The sequence below is a fragment of the Sceloporus occidentalis genome, unplaced genomic scaffold, assembly GCF_023333645.1.
Source record: "Sceloporus occidentalis isolate IW3139 unplaced genomic scaffold, rSceOcc1.0.p SCAF_7, whole genome shotgun sequence".
In the NCBI taxonomy this organism is placed as follows: Eukaryota; Metazoa; Chordata; class Lepidosauria; order Squamata; family Phrynosomatidae; genus Sceloporus; species Sceloporus occidentalis.
Window position 1 is genome coordinate 47,297,258 of NW_028316987.1, and position 19,087 is coordinate 47,316,344.

At 40.9% G+C, this 19,087-nt stretch overlaps 1 protein-coding gene across 3 annotated transcripts in view; it reads left to right on the plus strand.

The window, feature by feature from the left end:
• LOC149309700 (E3 ubiquitin-protein ligase TRIM71-like) overlaps positions 1-10,210 on the plus strand; it is a 57,676-nt gene extending 47,466 nt beyond the window's left edge. For all 3 annotated transcript variants that reach the window (XM_089531311.1, XM_089531313.1, XM_089531312.1), the window contains 2 exons: positions 4,226-4,360; positions 8,759-10,210. In XM_089531311.1, the coding sequence (XP_089387437.1) occupies positions 4,226-4,360; positions 8,759-10,210 (1,587 nt within the window). The remainder of the gene's footprint in view (positions 1-4,225; positions 4,361-8,758) is intronic.
• The last annotated feature ends 8,877 nt before the right edge of the window (positions 10,211-19,087 follow it).

Consider the following 19,087-nt stretch of genomic DNA (forward strand, 5'->3'; position numbering starts at 1 on the left):
TCTCTTCTCCCTTCCTCCCGCCCTCCTCCCTCTTTTTCCCCTCCCCTTTAACCCTTTTCCAACCCAATTCTTCTATCTCCTTCTCTAGACCTATATTGCCTTCCTCTCTATCTCTTCTTTCCCCTTCTTCTACTTATTTTCCTTGTTACTCCCCTTTCCCAATGTCTTAATCCAGTACTGTGTTATTACATTCCATACTTCTTCTTCATTCTGATGTGGCTGATGTGGATTTATATTATTGTGGGTGGGTGTTTTTGAGAGCTTAATTACATATCACTGTTACCACTTTTATGCTTTAGCTGTACTGTATTTGTTTGAATCTGAAAGCTGCCTTGAGTCCTGGTTTGGGGGAAAAGGTAGAAAATAACAACAACAAAAAGGGATTTATGATGCAGCATATATCTTAAGCCCACCATATTGCTAAGGCACAAGATGAATTACAATTTTGGGTGGAAAGAAGGGGGATTTGTTAATTTTCAATTTGATTGGATAGATCCCAGTTTCTCTCAATTTTACTGTCCTAAGGCAACAAGATTTCCAGAATGTTTTCTCACTGTCAGAAAACTTATATGTGCATATAAGCTAAATCGTTCTTCCTTAGAATCTCTAAAATTTCCAATGACTAGACTGTTCTTATCTTCTCCTTGTTATTGCTTTCAAAGTGGAAGAAAGAACTTAGGGAGATGGTCTAAACTGAATGTTTGAATGAACATGTGGATCATGGGTACTGTCTTTGTTCTCTTTTCCATCTTCTTGCAAGTTTTCATGAAGTATCCTTGTGAACCTCTCCCATCATTTGGCACTTAAAAGAACACCACTGGCTGAAATATGCTTCCACAGTTTGGTCTCTGGGAAATCATCCTATAGCCTCTGTTTCAGCTACTATTTCTTTTACATTGGAAAATATCTCAAAGCAGACTTCTTTTTCTTCAAAGGATAGGCACTCGGCATTGTATCGTAGGCCTGTGCCACTGAACCAGTTAAGCCAGTCCAGCTCATCTTGAAACGGCAAATTTGCAGCAAGAAGCATTTGTTATCATACAGACTTGGATATGAGGAGCATTACTTCCTGCATCATCAATATTAAGCAAAACTTGGGAACATCTTATCTATTACTTGAAATTTTATATACTTCACATGATTTTGAACTGGTAAAGGCACACTCTGCACCAAACAGCTCCATCTGCTGGCAGTAGCATTCATTAAAAAAATCCAAGGAAGTATTTTGTAGCTCTTGGGGATCAGGAAATATGCACTAAGTCCTGGATGCTAGGTGCCATTATTTTAGGATTAAAAAAAATGAGAACTAGGTTCTCAGAAAAGTTGACATGGAAATTTGCAACCTTTTATTCACCAGATGTTTTGGACTTCAGCTCCCAAAAGCCCCAGCCAAAATGGCTAATGGCACATAGCAACTTGGTTACAAATTAATCCAACATTACTCAAAGATAAAGCTCACATACTGATAAATCTAACTTGATATATTTATTGGCCTAGATTGAATGTGAAGCTAAATCATTTTTGGCTCTTGGTTTGTTTGATCTAACTACAGCTTGTTCTAATTATTTATTCCCATTTGCCATATCTCTTCTTGGTACTGGGATATGGAGGAAAGCCTCAATAGAAGAAGGTGTTGTTGTGTATCTTCCAGTCATTTTCAGCTTATGGTGACCCTAAATGTATGCTTATGTAAATATAAGGCAGACGTATAATAAGATTTTCTTGGTAAGGCTTGTTCAGAGAGGGTTTGCCTTTCTTGGAGAGTGTAACTTGTCCAGGGTCACTCAATGGGTTTCCATGGCTCCAGAATCATAGTCCCATGCTCAAGCCACTATACCATGCTGGCTCTCTATAAGAAGGTATGTATCGCCATTAAAAAAAAGCTAGCTGGAGGAGAGAAATTCTTAAGGTTGTCATGAAATCTTCTTCAAGTACAGTGACTCATTTTATGCATACAGAAGAACAGATAGATAAAGCTTATCATGGGCTGTGGCCACTTCAGGGTGCAGAGTAGAGGGATTTTTGGGTTTTGAGGGTACCACGTGAAAAGCTTCTAGACACAGAAGAACAACACAGGAGAGAGAAGATTCGGATGAACTACTGCCTGACACACTAGTTTACTATATGATAGAAAGATTTCTATCTATTTGCCTTCAGATAAGCATTTAAACAAGTGGATCCTCATTTTCACACTAAGGATGTTGTGCAGGAAAAGTTTCAGCATTTGAGTTTGCTATGTTAATAACAGACCTGTAATGGGAGAGCTGTCATATTTTCTGTTGTGGTCAGACCTTTGTGTGTGCTTTTGGTGGAGTATATAAATGAGGAAGCCATTTTTTTTTTAAAGACTGAAAAATGTCATGTAACTGTTCTCACGATGAAGTCTTTTTAAAAGCAAGCCTTAACAGGGCAGGGAGGAGGGATGCATTGGCTCTGCTTGACTTTTGTGACAAAGCCTGGCACTCATTTGCTCAGTGGGCCTCTGGACAAGAGACACGAAATGAACTCATGGAATTTCCATCTTTGTAAAAGAACATCTGCAAGGAGAGATGCTAATTGTGAAAGTTGGAAACAAGGGTCATGCACCAACCTTCTCTTTTTCTGAAACTGCTCTGTGGGGTCTCTCCCCCTCCCATATTTTTTCATTTAGATCTTATCCATATTTTTTCATTATAAAACCATGCAAACAGATAATTTGCTTCCCCAATAAACAGTTGTTTTAGAAAATTGTTCTTGAAAACAATGGAAGCCCAGTCGGTATAAACTTGTAGTCTTTCAACCTTACTTTCCGTCAGGTGGATTTGTTGTATCTAACTGTGTCAGCCATGCAAGTGTTTGATCATAAATCTAAACTAGACTATCATACTTTGGACGCATCATAAGATGAGATAACTTTGAAAAGACAATAATGCTGCAAAAATGTGGAAAACAGTAGGAAAAGAGGAAGAAATAGTTACAGATGGATTGATTCAGTCAAGGAAGTGATGGACCTGAGTTAGCAGCAGATGTTGATGCTTGGCTCTTTCCGGTCTCTCATTTATTGGGTCTCCATAAATTGAAGTTAATTTAACAGAAAATAACAGCCACATAATTTGGATTTAGAATAATTTAATTCCACCAGTCTTGATATGGCTGTTAGAGAGAGGTAAAATGGACGACTACAGCATGGTAACAGCAAGATGTGTTAAGGGCTTGATCCAGTCTGTTCTAGGTGTGTGAGACAGATTCTCACAATAGGGCACTAAGAGTCTTGGTTCTCTTCCTTTATGTTTTGTGGCACATAGATGGTGCACTATGCTGTTGAAAAGAATGGGCAGTATCTGCAAGAGTTTGTGGATTAAATGGAGTGTGAGAGATAGAGAGATTATACAGTGCGCTCTTGCTATCTGCGGGGGGCCCATTGCGGATCCCCCTGTGGATAGTCAAAAAAACATGGGACCTTAAGTCTCATTCTTCTCAATGGGTGCTTGCTCTTGTTTGTGTCGCTGTGTGCGCACACACTCATTCAGAAAACCAGGGCTTGCTATCCCCTGAAGTTCAAACCACGGATGGCAAGCCCGCACTTGGCATGGGCACACTATAATAATTATGCACAGGCCTCCATTTCCCCATAACAGCTTGGTTGTGTGCCCATACGGAGCAGGAAGGGAGGAAAATAGACACCTTGAGCAAGATCCTGGATCAGGCAGATAAGAGTATAACATGCCATCCATGCAGATTTGTGTCTGCCCATCCCATACCAGCAGCTGTCAAGCGCAGAGAGGCAGACAAGTGAACAGCAGTACTGCCTTGCTTCCCCACTGCAGTTGTCTAGACACATGGAAAGGGGATAAGGTTGGCATTTCACTTCTCTGTGTCCAGAGAACTGCAGCAGGGATGGGAAGCAGTCTTCATTGTACAATTGCCCCCACCCCTCCATTTAATGACTGCAGCAGAAAAATTCAATGAAGTTCCAGAACTGTATGAACAGCTAAAGCATATATAGTCTTTTTCTCTCTGTGTCTGGATCAGTTGTTAGAAGCAGGTACACTGGAGATTGTTATACATAGAACTATCTTGCCTATTCTAATACAGACTGGGTCAGGTCTTGCATGTACTGTCTTGAAATGGAGCCCCGTATTTGAAGTTAGTTCTAGAAATATTAAGTTGTGTGATTAATGCCCTGGATGCTGCTATATATGGTTACTTTCTTTGACTAAGCAGTGTTTTCTCTCTTTCATTCTAGCTGAGTATCGAGCAGGCCCAAGCTATAGCAGAACAAGTTGAGATGAAGGCCAAGATGGTACAATCTGAAGTGAAGGCGGTAACATCTAGACACAAGAAGGCCTTAGAAGAAAGAGAATGCGAGCTGCTATGGAAGGTAAAAATAAAAAACTGACAGACTTTCTTAGCATATTTGTTTATTCTGTCAAAGGACAAATAGCAAATGTGATAGAAGCATCTGCACTGGCTCGGGTAACTAGTTCTGCTTTTCTGACACATACATACACATACAGCTTTGCATCTGCTGACGGCCACATACAGGAATATTCTAGAGCTGAGCAGCTTGTCAGGAGGAACCCTGTACTTGGGGGTGAAAATCCACTTTACTTAGTTCTGTTTTGTCTACTGCTCAGGCAGCAGTGTTTGGAATGCTCTCTCATTAGCTTCTTTCTCCAGTTTCTTTGAGCAATATGAATGTTTGTTCTGCCTCAGAAAGAAGGAGAAAATCTGTTCTACTGTGCTGTGAATTGTTTGAGTTTTACAGAGCAGAGTCTATAGAACTCTATCTCCAGACTTAGACTTCACCTTCACTTAGACTTCACATTCCCTCCAGATCACAGGCAAAACTGAGAGACTTTGCACTTCTTGTCTCCGATGCTCCCATTTCTATGGTCTGTATCACCCAGCAGTTGCTGAGCATCACTGTAGTGATGTATTCTTGCAGACTGCTCTTCCACATTCTGGTTCATCTTTAGACTGTGACTCTGACAGCCATCACAACAAACTCACTCCTCTCAGAGAGATCAAGAGGGATGTTCTGTGATTGCTGTCCATTTTTATCATCATGACTGGCATTCCTTTCTAGTTCCTACAGCTTTATGCTAACAATGGATAACTTCCTTCAAGGTGCAGAACCCACTCTTGAGTTGTCTATGTCCATAATCTTCCAAAATGACTTCCTCATAAATGTACAGAAGGTTGTAAAAGCTTTTTTGAGTTTTCAAGCACCACCTTCATGAGAGAGTTACACAGATTGTTACAGACATCACCAGCACAGTGTTCTGTGTGAACAAGCAAGGAGGTACAAGGCTGAGAACACATCTTTGCCTGGCACTAGATCTGTAGAAGTTGTGCATCCAAAGAGAAAGAAGTCCAATAGCCTTCCATCTCTTGAGAGAGGACACTATCATCACAGATTTCCTAGCAGGTCAGAGAAGTCACTCATCAATTATGTCTCTTACCAATGTGTTTTTGATTGTGACTACCACTGAGGCATGACACAAGTGATCATGTTTTCAACCTGCTGCAGCAGGAAAACGCATGTTGTAACCAGGTAGTGGTAGGACACCACTGCTCTGGAGATGCTTTCATCCACAAGTGACAGGACTTGCTTGTTTACTTGTTTCCTCCCATCCCATTGGAAGAGTGTTGGCAAATTCATCATTGATGAGACTGACTCTATCCTTGTCACCTTTCTGTGGCCTGGGTAACAAGGAAACAGCATCATCATGCTCTTTTACCATGCTACTGGTACTGTCCTTTCAGAAGTTGCCAGATCATCATACACAGAGACCAAATGAAAACCTAATTACCCGAATCTTCAAACTTTGTGGCTGATGGTATGAAAATGGAGAGCACCATTTCTGACTACCATTTTGGATCTTAAGAGCTTCCAGTAAGCTTTCTGCACACTGTTGGTTCTAAGCCTTTGCTTGTTCTCAATCATCTCTGCTGTGTTCCCATTTTCTGCTTCCACCTTTAACTGAAGGAGTGAGAGCTTTCCATTTTCATCTTTAAAGATTTGCCTCACTTTGTCTTGTCTATCTTATTTTAGTGTCCAGGATCTTCACTGTTCATTGACCTGCTGACCAAACATTTCCTAAAAAACTCCCTCATCTGTACTTGCCAGTTATTGCACCACTTTTGACTTTGTCTTGTTGGTAGCCTTACTACGGTTCATGAAAAGGTTATTTGAATTCCTAGCTACCTTTGATCTCCAACCACTTAAGCAATAGTTTTGGAGCTATGCACTCTGTGTTTAAACCTACCATACTAAGTTTTGTGTTGGGACACGGTGGGACTCCATGCCAGCATCTCCTTTCTCCCACAAGCGTTGTCATTATTTCACTTGGAACAGGATATTGTTCAGACTGTTCTCAATCAGAATTCTTTTCCTTTGCTGGATCTGATCATACACTCCTTGTTTGTGGAGCCCTTGCATTCTGTGTTGAACAGATTGCTTTGTTCATTGGTTTCCCCAGACTTCTTGTTTTGCTATGTCTGGTCCCATTGTTTCTGCAAATGAATTGTGGAGGCCATCACCCTGGCTTATAAGATACCAGCTACCTTGTCAACTGCACAGCTATGGGGTGCTCCCAACCTGCATAAGATCCAGGTACAGCTGGTAGTTGAGACCAGAATGCATGCTTCCTTTGGTTGTATGGTTTCTTATAATAAGTCAGCTACTTAATCACTTATATGTGTCAGTCACAGAGACCATAAAAATAACAAGTTGCTTATTTGTAGCATCTTTGAGTGAAAATCTGTGAATTTGTATGACCCTCCCATCTTCCTTCTTTCTTATCCTTTCCCTTTGTTCTTTAGCGGTGGACATGGAACTGGGCATACTTTGACATGCCCAAACATGTACACAGAGAGTTAGGAGGGGTGTTCCCACCAAAAAGCTGCTCAGCTCTAGACTGCTCTATTATGTGGCTTTGTTCAGGTGAATAGTCAAGATGTGTAAGAGCACAGTAGCCATAGGAAGCCGATGAGCATAAAATGAATACAACTCAAGCATAAAATGCAGGTTTATTGTTTCATAACAGTCATCTGATACAGTTCCTCATCTATAAAATGAATGTTATAAAAGTCTTAGCTGTGACTTGTATCCAAATGTACCTTTGTAAATTCAGTGTATAGGAAGTCTGTCCGCCCACAACCCCAACCCCTTTTGTAGTCGTTGAAACTTCCCCCAGCCCCGCAAGATTTTTAAAATGTTGAAATTTGGCTGCACAATTTTGCAGCAGTGTAGTATGCCACCAAAAACAGAACAAAATACACAAATGCTGTGAGCTGCTACTAAGGAATGCATCTGCTTGCCCCTCCACTCACCCTCCTCTACCATGTCCTCCACGGTGACCATGCTGCTGCATCTATCTCCTCATGAAAGGAAATGAGGAAAACAAGGAATGTGGCAATTGCAGAAGCAGCAGAGGCAAGTCAACTTTGTTCCCACTAGCTTTGCCTTCCTTGTAGGCACAAGGGGATGGCTGCTCTCTTGTTCCCCAGCACTGATGATGAATACATGAGTGTTCATTCCCTGTAGCTGTAGTGTCGCAGAACAAATGATCCTCTCTCACTGCTTGGTTATTCCTTCCTTCCCATCCCAGCTGTTGCTGCCTTCAGAGAGAAGGAAAGAAACAAGGTTGATTGTCAGCTGCTTCTTGAATTCCTGAGTCTTCAGCACTAGGATGTTTGGAAGGAGAATAAAGTAACTGGTCAAATTGCTTATGCTGTAGTATAGGCAGTTTCCATGATCATTCCCTTTCCCTCCCACAGAGCCTGCTTTGTTCAGTAGACCCTGCTGCTAGTTCATGATGAGACAACAAGAGAAAAAGTGAATGACTGAGTACATTCCATCTCTCCAAAGATGGAAGTGAAGTAGCAGAAAACTCATGGGGGTGGGAAGCTCACTAGCTGACAGGAGGAAAAGAAAGGGCGGCACGAGGAAAGGAGTGTTGCAAGTGAACATTCAAACCATATTTTATGAAGCTAACTTGTTTCTACTAAGCACAGTTAAGATCAATCACAGGTTGCCCAGGTTCAGGTAATGTAGCAAATCACATTTAGTCTAATGGAAACAAAAATTTCCAGATTTCCCTTTACAACTATGCTAGAGAAAGAGGAGAGTGCACATTCTTGTATGTGTGTTAAACTCATTCCTATTATGCTAATAAATGGGGCTCCTAAATCAATGATTTCCAGATTATGGTGAACTTAAGAAGAGACAGTCTGTATTCACATCATTTCCAATTTTAATGTGTCCTTCTCCTTTCCCTAACATTCAGCCTGCCGCTTAGATCATTATGTTAAGACACTTAGAAATCAGAGTAGGTAGGTGGCTATGTAATAGCTCCCTGTGTAAGTTGGAATGAACTATATGCAGTTACGCATTCTGCTCCAGACAAAGCCTTCAGCATCCTGGATTTAGTACATTCATCTTGTCCTTTGACCCTTTTCTCTATGAAATATTTGAACTCTTATGCCAATATAAGGGTATCATTTAAGTGAGATGTGATGCATTTTTAAAATCAAGTTTAAATTGTTTATAGAAAATTATAATAATAAAAATATCTACTGTTCCTCATTTCCCCCATGACAAGACATACCTTTCTACTAAACAAAAAATAATCCTTGAGAATTGAGGTAGATCAGAATTTTTTGCATCTTTCACAGTTCCAAATATATGTGCCTTCATGCCCAAGTAAATTTCTGTTCTACTGTATGATCAATACAGCTGATAGTTTAAATATGTCTAATGATCTTATTTTAGGTTGAAAAAATCCGCCAAGTGAAAGCAAAGTCCCTCTACCTTCAGGTTGAAAAGTTGCGTCAAAACCTCAACAAGCTAGACAACACCATCAGTGCAGTCCAGCAGGTCCTAGAGGAGGGTCGAAGCATGGATATCCTCTTGGCACGAGACCGGATGCTTGCTCAGGTCCAGGAGCTGAAGAATGTCAGAGGCTTCCTACAGCCTCAAGAGGATGACAGGGTCATGTTCACACCTCCCGATCAGGCTTTGTATATGGCCATCAAGTCCATGGGGTTTGTCAGCAGTGGGGCCTTCGCTCCTCTGACCAAAGCCACTGGGGAAGGTCTCAAACGTGCACTTCAAGGCAAAGTAGCCTCTTTCACAGTGATAGGCTATGACCATGATGGAGAGCTGCGCCGTTCCGGGGGAGACATGATCTCTGCTGTAGTCATGGGGCCAGATGGGAATCTCTTTGGAGCAGATATTGGTGACCAACAGAATGGGACCTATCTGGTCAATTACAGGCCACAAATGGAAGGGGAACACCTCATTTCAGTCATGATGTGCAACCAGCATATAGAAAATAGCCCATTCAAAATCACCGTCAAATCGGGGCGCAGCTATGTTGGCATTGGACTGCCAGGGCTCTGTTTTGCTAGCGAGGGAGATGGTGATGGGAAGTTGTGCCGCCCCTGGGGCGTGAGTGTAGATAAAGAAGGCTATATCATTGTTGCTGATCGCAGTAATAACCGCATCCAGGTCTTTAAGCCTTGTGGGGCTTTCCATCATAAGTTTGGCACCTTGGGCTCCAGGCCCGGCCAATTCGATAGGCCTGCTGGTGTTGCCTCAGACTCATCACGGAGGATTATAGTGGCAGACAAGGACAATCATCGCATCCAGATCTTCACATTCGATGGCCAGTTCATTCTGAAATTTGGGGAGAAAGGAACCAAGAATGGGCAGTTCAATTACCCATGGGATGTAGCGGTAAACTCCGAGGGAAAAATCCTGGTGTCTGACACAAGGAATCATCGGGTTCAGCTCTTTGGCCCTGATGGAGTATTCCTGAATAAGTATGGTTTTGAAGGAGCGCTCTGGAAGCACTTTGATTCCCCAAGAGGTGTGACGTTTAATCACGAAGGTCATCTAGTCGTAACAGATTTCAACAATCATCGTCTCTTGGTCATACATCCAGACTGTCAGTCAGCCCGCTTCCTTGGGTCTGAAGGCACAAGCAATGGGCAGTTTCTGCGCCCGCAGGGTGTGGCAGTCGATCAGGAAGGCCGTATCATTGTGGCAGATTCCAGGAACCATCGTGTGCAGATATTTGAGCCAAATGGTAGTTTTTTATGCAAATTTGGCACTCAGGGAAGTGGCTTTGGTCAGATGGACCGTCCTTCAGGTATTACAGTCACCCCAGATGGCATGATTGTTGTGGTTGACTTTGGAAACAATCGAATTCTCGTCTTCTAATCTGTGTTTATCTGTACTAGGAAAAATCTGTCTCAGGGAAAAAAATCCTTTTAAGAGAACACATACACACATATACAAAATATTACAATGTTAGTTCAAACCTACCTCATCTTTAATTTTTTATAGATGAATGTACTTTCCCTTTTTATCTGCAGGGAGTGAACCTGTGGTGTTGTTATGAACTCTTATCTACCTCATTATTTTTGTGTTCTTTTACCTCCACAGTATACAAAGCGCAGTATAAAATTAAGCCTCTTTTCCCTGGATGGGACATTAATGCAAAAACATGTTTCTGTGCACATTTAGCTGGTTTGTGTGATAAATTCTGTAGGTTCTGCCAAGAAGGCACACTCTCATCTTTAAAAAGAAAAAAAATAGTAGTGTTAGTTATTTTTAATGCTCTTGTGTTATGTTCATACTGTGGGGTGGGGTATTTTTTTGTTGTTTGTTTGTTTGTTTGTTTGGAGGGGGATAAAGGGGATTGTGTGATTTAGATGCTGCTGCAGCAGAGAACTCTTTCCTTGTTCTCCTTTTTTTAATACCTCAGTGCATTTGACTTACTGTTCAATATAGTGTCTTGTTACCAGAGGACTCTGGTCTTTTGAAGTGGGATGGGATTCACCGGGGGGGGGGGGGGGGAGCTAAGGTTTTTTTTTCCTTTCAATTTTTGTTTGCATGTATATTTTGAAAAAAGAAATGCAGTAACTCCACAACGCAAAGGCAACCATTTAAGAATGCACAAAATGTTATATGCTTAACCTCTTATTTGGTGGCGTTGGACTCTGGTTAAATGTGTGACATGGTGAATGTAATCCATGTGTAAGGACCCAGGAGAACTTGCCCAAGCTGAGAGAAGGCAGCCATATGTACTGCTGTTGGACAGTGCTGTTTTCCAAACTCGGGATCTTCAAATGTTATCTCAGATGGCAGCTTGGGGAGGTGCTGCCTTGGTGAGTGTGTGAGGAAAGCTTAATGAAACTCCTAATGCACAAATATAAGCTCTTCCTGATGTCAAAAGGAGATCTTTGGAGTGAAGCTTTGTATTTTGAACTTGTATTTTTCTCTTGGTCTTTGTTTCAGTGCCCTCCCCCCAAAGAATTCCTTTTCCTTTACATTTTGCCTGTCTGTGGCTGATGTGGTTGTCTGTGGCAGTTACAACACCTATTGAAAGACAGTGAGTCAAATGTTTCAGCTTAGTGTTCCATTTCTTCTGTTTTGAAGGGTTGTGTTGAAAGGTGTCACTCTATGAAGAGTAGTGCATAATTTTTTCCTGGTCTAAGTAACAGGAAGCAGACATTTTGGAATTTCAGGGTGTGTTTCAGAAATGCCTGATGAAGGAAACCAGATTTATAGTAACTAACCTGAGTTGACGGACTGTTTCTTGCCTCTTTCAGGCTCCCCTTTAAATGGAACTTCTGCATATAATGTTCATCTTGCCAGGACACCCGTGTAGCCTTTCTCTGTTGTAGCAGAGATTGTGGAAATAAAACCACCCTAAACTCTACCTCATTTGTTCCAGCGCCAAAGAATGCCATGTGAAATGGGGGTGCAGTATCTAAAAACAAAAACGAGTGAGTTCCTTGAATTTAATCATCCACAAAGTTTAGCACTGAAAAAGCTGTGGATTCTTATACTTCTTCAAGAAGCTCCAGATTTGAAATTTTTGTACCAAATCTTAGGAATGTGATTCCTTCTGTGTATCATTTTCTCCTCCAGTTTGGAGGAGAACTACATGCATTTAGAAATAAGTCCTCTTGATCTCAAATAGGGACTTGCTCACAAGAAAGCATGTGGTGGATTTGTAGGTGTGGTGCTTAGGATGTATGCCAAGGTTAACTCAAGAGACACATTTGTAATATATTGTTATGTCTCATCTAGGATCCTGGTTGGAGATCTAATGTGCTGATAATGTAGTCTGGATGTTATTGTTGCAGTGAGACTTTTGTCCTTTTTTGTATTCATCCTGTAATGTCATCAGCAAGGAAGAGTGAGTTGTGATTATATAAAATCAAGGCAGGAATGCCCTCCAGCTAATGTGGAGGAATGCTGTTTCCCCTCTGTCTACCAATTTCTGGCCAGAGATATTCAAGGTTTTCTGTGTGAACAAAGATGCTGTGAATTGCACTTTTCATGCTTTTCTCGAAAGTCATATTCAGCTGTAAGGAGCTCAGTTCTGTCTTTCAATTGGACTGCAGCATACACAAAACCAAGAGCATATGAGCCTTTTTCCAGTGATTTATATGATCCCAAAATGAAACAGAATTGGTGAGCTTCTGAACTGACTTAGCATTTCTGGTGTTCTAGTCATAAACTTTGTGTTTCTATATGTTACCCACCCCTCTTTCAGTCAACACCAGAAATATTCTTACAGGTGGTGACCTGCAGTCCTGTATTGTCCAGCATTATAACTGGACATTCACTAATCTCCAGGCCTATTGTATAGTCACTACACACACACACACACACACCATGGCCATTCTGTAGCTGATGAGGACAGTTGGAATTTGGAGAAGCATCTGCCTATGTCCCTGTAGCCAGACATGAAGGCCTGTTACAGACAACGAAAATAAAGCTGCTTCGAGTCACAGTGGAGGTATGGCGTTTCAATTATGCATGCGTCCTAAGAGTCCAGAAGCCACACCAAAGCCACGCTCCAGTCCTTAGGGCTGGAGTGTGGCTTTGGTGCGACTTCTGGACTCTTAGGACGCATGCATCATTGAAACGCCATAACTCCACTGTGACTCAAAGCAGCTTTATTTTGGCTGTCTGTAACAGGCCGAAGTGATTACTCCTGCTGGGGCTCTTCAGAAGTCTTCCAGCATGATTTTGTATCTGATTGTGGGGATATAGCCACCATTGCCATCACTTTGAGGAGGCACAGGGAAAGGTCCAGTGACTCTACAGTAGGTCTGGAGGGCCTTTGATCAGTACAGAGGGAGGGACTACCAGACTCCACATTGATCAAAGAGAGACATCTGTAGGCATTAGGTTGACTAATACCTACATATGACACTTATAGGATGCCAGCTTTTATGTGGAGTTTTTCTAATGGATGTTATTTTTAAACCAAAATTCCAGACTTAGTTGAATTAAATTGGGCAGTGGTTCCATCCAGCCAAATGGGGACCTTAGTAGTCTGCCAGAGGTAATACTGGAGGATGTTCTAACTGATGTAGTTAATTAATTGTATAGAAGCTTTCTCTGGTGGGGGGAAAGGAGTCAGTGTGCATGGGTCCCATATCCTCACCCATAGACTTCTTGACACCAAAACTGTATTTATAATTGCACACTGCAAAGTTGAAAGTTGTATTCTTTTTCTCTCAACATAACATTAATCCTGTCATCGCCCCATCTTCTGAGGCAAGGTAGTTGGTGTGTTTGTAGTGGGATGCTTGTCAGAAATGGTTGCAGTCAGAGAAGGGGCATGGCTTGAGTCACATACTAGTCCCACATATTTTTGAAGAGAGTGATGTGTTTTTAATATTGTATCCATATTTATTGCAGCATGTCATTAATTTTGACAGCATTTCAATTTGAAAATTTTGCTTTCTATTCAAGCTGATAAAAGTTAGTTTTCCTGATATAGCTACCAAAGATAACTGGTTTAAAAGCTTTAACTTTAGAGTTGGCAGAATCCCCTGTGTATGTGTCTGTGTCTAAGGCAAGCATTTATTTCCTTTGCTTTTCATATTTCCCCTATTTTCCGATCAGATACAGAACTCTTTGTGCCATTCTCCATCTCTACCTCTCTTTCCATAATGGAAAGCTGCAGTTGAGTGTAGGATAGAAATTATGCAGCCCTGAACGTTACTAGATTACAACACCCAACATTTCTTCCTATTGGCGATATTGGTTAAGCTGGTGCAAGTTGTGGTCGAACAGCTGGAAGGCTGCATAATTCCCAGCCCTGGTCTAGCATAATCCTTTGTTTGAGCTTCATAAATTGTGTTTGCAGTTGTATTGAGCTTCATATGGGTTTGCAGCATAGAGATTTCGGGAAGATTGGGGTTACTGTGCCGTTGTTTCTTCTTCCATTAATATGCTGTTTACTTCTACTAGCACAGCTACAGATCTGCTGCTCTGGCATAAAGGAACAACCACCAAAAAGAGTATTTCTTTCTAGCATGCATATTTCTAAGGCTGCTGTTTGGCTACTCAGAGTGACTCCTTGTACAGTTACTACAGAAGGTAGTGCTAAGCACATGTTATCCCACTTAAAGTATTAGTGTGGCTTTTGACATAAAAGTGTTTATAATGCTATGAAGCTAAGTAGTGTAATAATACAGGAAACATTTAATGCCAACATAAAATGCCCCTTAGGGGCTTGGTTTTTATTGGTTATATAACTGACAGGATTTAAAGTCCATCTGTTTGCATGCTCATGGGCTTATTGGGCAATCTTGATATACAAAGATGGAATGCAGAACAGTGAGGGAGCTCTAAAGGTATATAGTGATTTCTCTTGAACTGTCGATGTAATCTTTCATGTTGTTAAATTTGGACTTGGAGGGGAAAAAGTGGGGTTATGAAAAATACTTTTTGATATTTGGGAAGGCAATTGTGCACAAAGTACTTGAATCTGAGTTGTGATACAAATGGTTAATTTGGGAAGAGTCTTTAAAAAAAAAGACTCCATCCTGAATCAACGTTTGCATCTTTTGCTTAACCCAGTATTCCACACCCTCACTTCTGCTTTAAGCCCAATAGAAGTCATGGCCTCAGCAGCAATATCTCAGAGATGATGTTGTGTATCCTATGTGCAACTTACTTGAGGAAATCTTCAAGGACATACCATAAACATAGGATGAAGTGGTGCCCTGAAATATCCTGTAAACGATACTGTTCCTAAAGCTAATGAGATCTAGAGACAAAAGAAATGCTTCTTTATGGCAATTTCCAATAGAATGGCATAAGACTGGTACTGTCTGTTTTTAGTTAGTTAAGCCAAAATTAATTTATTGAAGAGGAATCTCTGCTTGATTTTAGCCATATCTCTGATTTCTTCTGAAAGTCAGAAGATTCCTATATTTAGTTCTGGTTTAAATTAAGAAGTGCCAAAGCATGTTCTGTGTTGTTGTTTTTTGTTGTTGTTTTTACATGACTATATCCAAATGGTGCCAAAAGGTAATAGGATTTTAAAAAAAAGATCTTTACTTACACACACACAAACACACTTGTATCCTACCTCACTTTTGGAAAAAAAGCACAGCATTTACCTCAAACTCAACAACAAAAAAGTCATAGAAGAAAGTAGGTTTTCAATATAAGGGGAAATGGGATTGACTGTATACAGCTAAGCCCCAACCCCTGTAAATATACATTTTGAATACATTTAAGCATATGCATATGGCTGCATTTCTCTAGAGATGTTAGGCTACCATGACAGAAGGTGTAAGTAAGAAACATTAAGGGACCAAATGGTCCAGCAATTAATGCTTTCTCCCACACTGGCTGGTGTGGTGAACTGGTTCTTTCTGGTAGAGTTTTTTGTGACTAAAGGTCTCATCTACAAGAAGAGAAAAGAGTCTGCTCCATATCTAGAGGAAGCATATTGGAAAATAATTTTCTGGGAACCTGATAGAACTGGTGTTTAAACCTCTCCTTGGTGGTTAAGATTCTATGAAAGGATATAGTGGTCATTCTCCTACATTTAAAGCAAAGTATTGCATATGATGGCAGAGAATGAAGCTGGGAGTTATCAAGTTTTGATTCGAATGTGATATTTAGAGGCAGTGTTGATATATTCATACCAAAGGCAGCTTAGACTGAACTCTTTTGTCCATTGTTTCCCATGTACAGCAAAGCTAGCTGAGAAGCACACTATGGATTTTTGGCACACTATGGATGATGATTGCCTCTTCCTCTGACTTGCTTATAAGAGAGGTTGAAGAAATGAGTACAGAAAACTACTAGTGATTATGCCATGCTGAACCTGGTAAATGTTCCAGTGGCATGTGTAGTACCTCTTGCGTCATGTTTAGGTAATCGTACGGGTTGGTTAACAAGCCAAGATTGGATGGCTTTGTTTTTTCCCCCATTGGCATTTAACCAGTCATGGTTCTTCAGGAAGAAATTGGGAAGAAAAAGCTTTGTGTTACCTGCATGGTCTTAGACCTCTTCAATGATTGTATCGACTTACAAACTCAGGTTGCCTTTTTGTTTTGCTTGAAGCTCCTTTATTAGAGCTTTGGTAACTGAATGTTAAGTGTACGTAGTAGATTAGATGGTGTTCTTAAAGCCACCAAACCAGTAAGTTCTTTTTGTAGAATGATAGAATAACTTCTCTGTCTATGTAGCTTCTTTCCCAGGGAGAGATCTTATTTTTTTAGCCCCTCCCATTTATGACTTTAATTACTTGGTGCGTATTCAGTCATCCAGAAAGATGGTGACTTTTCTTACCGTATGTGATTCTGCTTGCATTGTGCCTCACCTGTTGTACATCTGTTAGTTGTTGGTACACATTTTTATTTTTAAAAAGGTATGTCTTTCTTACTTTTAAAAAAAATTCAGTATTTTTATGTGCCTAAACACAAAGTTGTTGGTCTAAGACCAAACCAAAAAACAAAAAAAAACCCCACCATGTCCAAGAACTAGCATAGAAAAACTGTGCGGATTAAACTCCTCCATATTTGTAAATCCACATTTTGTCAAACAAGATACTTGTTTTTAAATAAATATGCACCCTATTGAGGGAGCTCTCAAGAGTCTGCTTGTCATTGGAAAATTCATTTCTCTTGAGCTGGCTGGTTTTTATAGTAGTTCCTTGATTTGATATATATGTGTATATATACTTTGCCTCTGTTGTACATCTACCATGAAAAAGTACAGCTAGTGTTCTATAGAACAATGATTGTTTTTTAGGTATATAGATTCCAGAGCAGTGCAAGATTGCTCTGTTTTTTTCCTCCAATTTGAAGGCCCTTACCTTTTAAAAATTTGGTCACTTGGTGTTTTGAACTCCAGACGTTGCAGAGTAAAAGCAGGTCAGGTGAGGCACAAGTTTTCTTTAAAGGGGCTAAAAATCTTAGAATGTGTGTGTTTTTAATGGAGGCTTCTGAATGTATCTTTGTGGTCCATGGAGAAGGCTGAAGGATGTAGCAAGGAGACAATGTATCAGCTACTGGCAGCCTTAAAACAAAGTCATGGTCTCTCTGGACTTTAAAAAGTTTCTATGCAGTTTATTTTATTTTTGTTTAATCAAATAAATGTGAGTTTCACTTCACCTGTGGTTTGTCTTTTCTCTTCAGATGCTGTCTCTAGGACACAGCAAATGCACATTTTTATATAAAATTCACAGGAATACTTTAGCAAACACCTTGTGTGTGCAGGATGCATGGCACATCGACACTCCTTCAACGATTTCAGTGGTCAGTCTCCCTCACAGGGTTGTGAGACAATGGGCCTTATCACACGTGAAACAGGAGCTCCAATTCGAAGCGAGGGGGGAGCAGAGTCACTTCGGATCCAAGGCAATTCACGTGCTGTATTAACCTGAGGAACGAAATTGTGGTCTCTACTTGGGGCAAAGCAGAGCGAGTGCACATTGTATTACCACACCAGAAGGATTCAGTGATTCGAATTAGCACCCTGGCGCATGCCCAGTGGGGCTCTGGATGCTATCATCCTTCCCTGTCCCCTCCTTAGCTGTCATCCTTCTTCAGGGTAAAACAGGAGGCAGGGGATGATGGGACAGGTGACAGCTTTGGCAGAGGGGGTGAGATTGGGGTGAAGGAGCAGGCAGGGGATGATGGGACGGGTCACTGGGGATGGGATCGGGTGATCTTCCACACCAGACCAATTCGAAGTGAAATCGAAGTGAGCTTGGAATTTTTGTAAAGTTGCTTGTTACCAAATTCACAAAAATGAGGAGTCATTCCGAATTGACTGTGGATCCGCTTTGGAACGACCCCCCCATAGAATGCAATCATGTCTGATAATACATCATTATAACGTGAATACGCATGGCTGGACCCACAGTGACTCCGGATCTGAGCTGCAAAACCCCTCGTGTGATAAAGCCCAATGCTGCGATAGATTTGCTTGAGGCAAGTTTAGTAAGCCTGGGCTGCACTTATTTATTAAATATCCTGAACGCTTAATACCACTTTCCTATGCCTCCTCACAAATGAAGTGACATAGGGTCCCTTGACGACAAGAGTCACAGCAAGGTTTTTAAACCTTTCTTTTGAGATGTATTTAAGAGTTCACTGAACAACAAAGATTAAGAACTATGAAAGTAGGAAATAGTCACATAACAGCAGCTCTGCTTTTGGGAAGGAAATGCCATTGCTATGCCTTACATAAACCATTTAATTATTTAAAATGTATCTCTAGTTTCTTGGAAATGCCCTTACCCCTGCAACACAACCTAGTGCTGTGTTTATATAACACTAGGTTCTGTGTAGAAGTTAGCATGTAGCAATTTCCTTCTTGCATGGGGAGTTGGTCCAGGGCTAGTAGAACCTGTCCATTGGTTTAGGAGCCTGCTGCTTAATGTGAAAATGTAGAAATACAGTGCTTGCAGTAGGGGCAGAGTCTTTCTCCAACTGTAAGCAATTGATCTAGACTCAGGATTTCCATCATAATGGAGCTATATATTAAAGAATTTTCCAGTCACTTTGGGATGGTAGAACAATGATTCCCAAACTTTGGCCCTTCAGATGTTTTGGACTTTAGCTCCCAGAATACATGACTATTGGTCAAACAGGCTGGGGCTTTTAGGAGTTTAAATCCAAAAAGCTGAAGGACAAATGTGTGGGAATCACTGAGATAGAATAAGACTGTGACAAACTCAGTCTCCAGTTCAGTTTCCCATTCACCCTAAATATATGACTGCTTTATCTCTTGCATACTAGCTTGCTTTACAGACCTGTTATA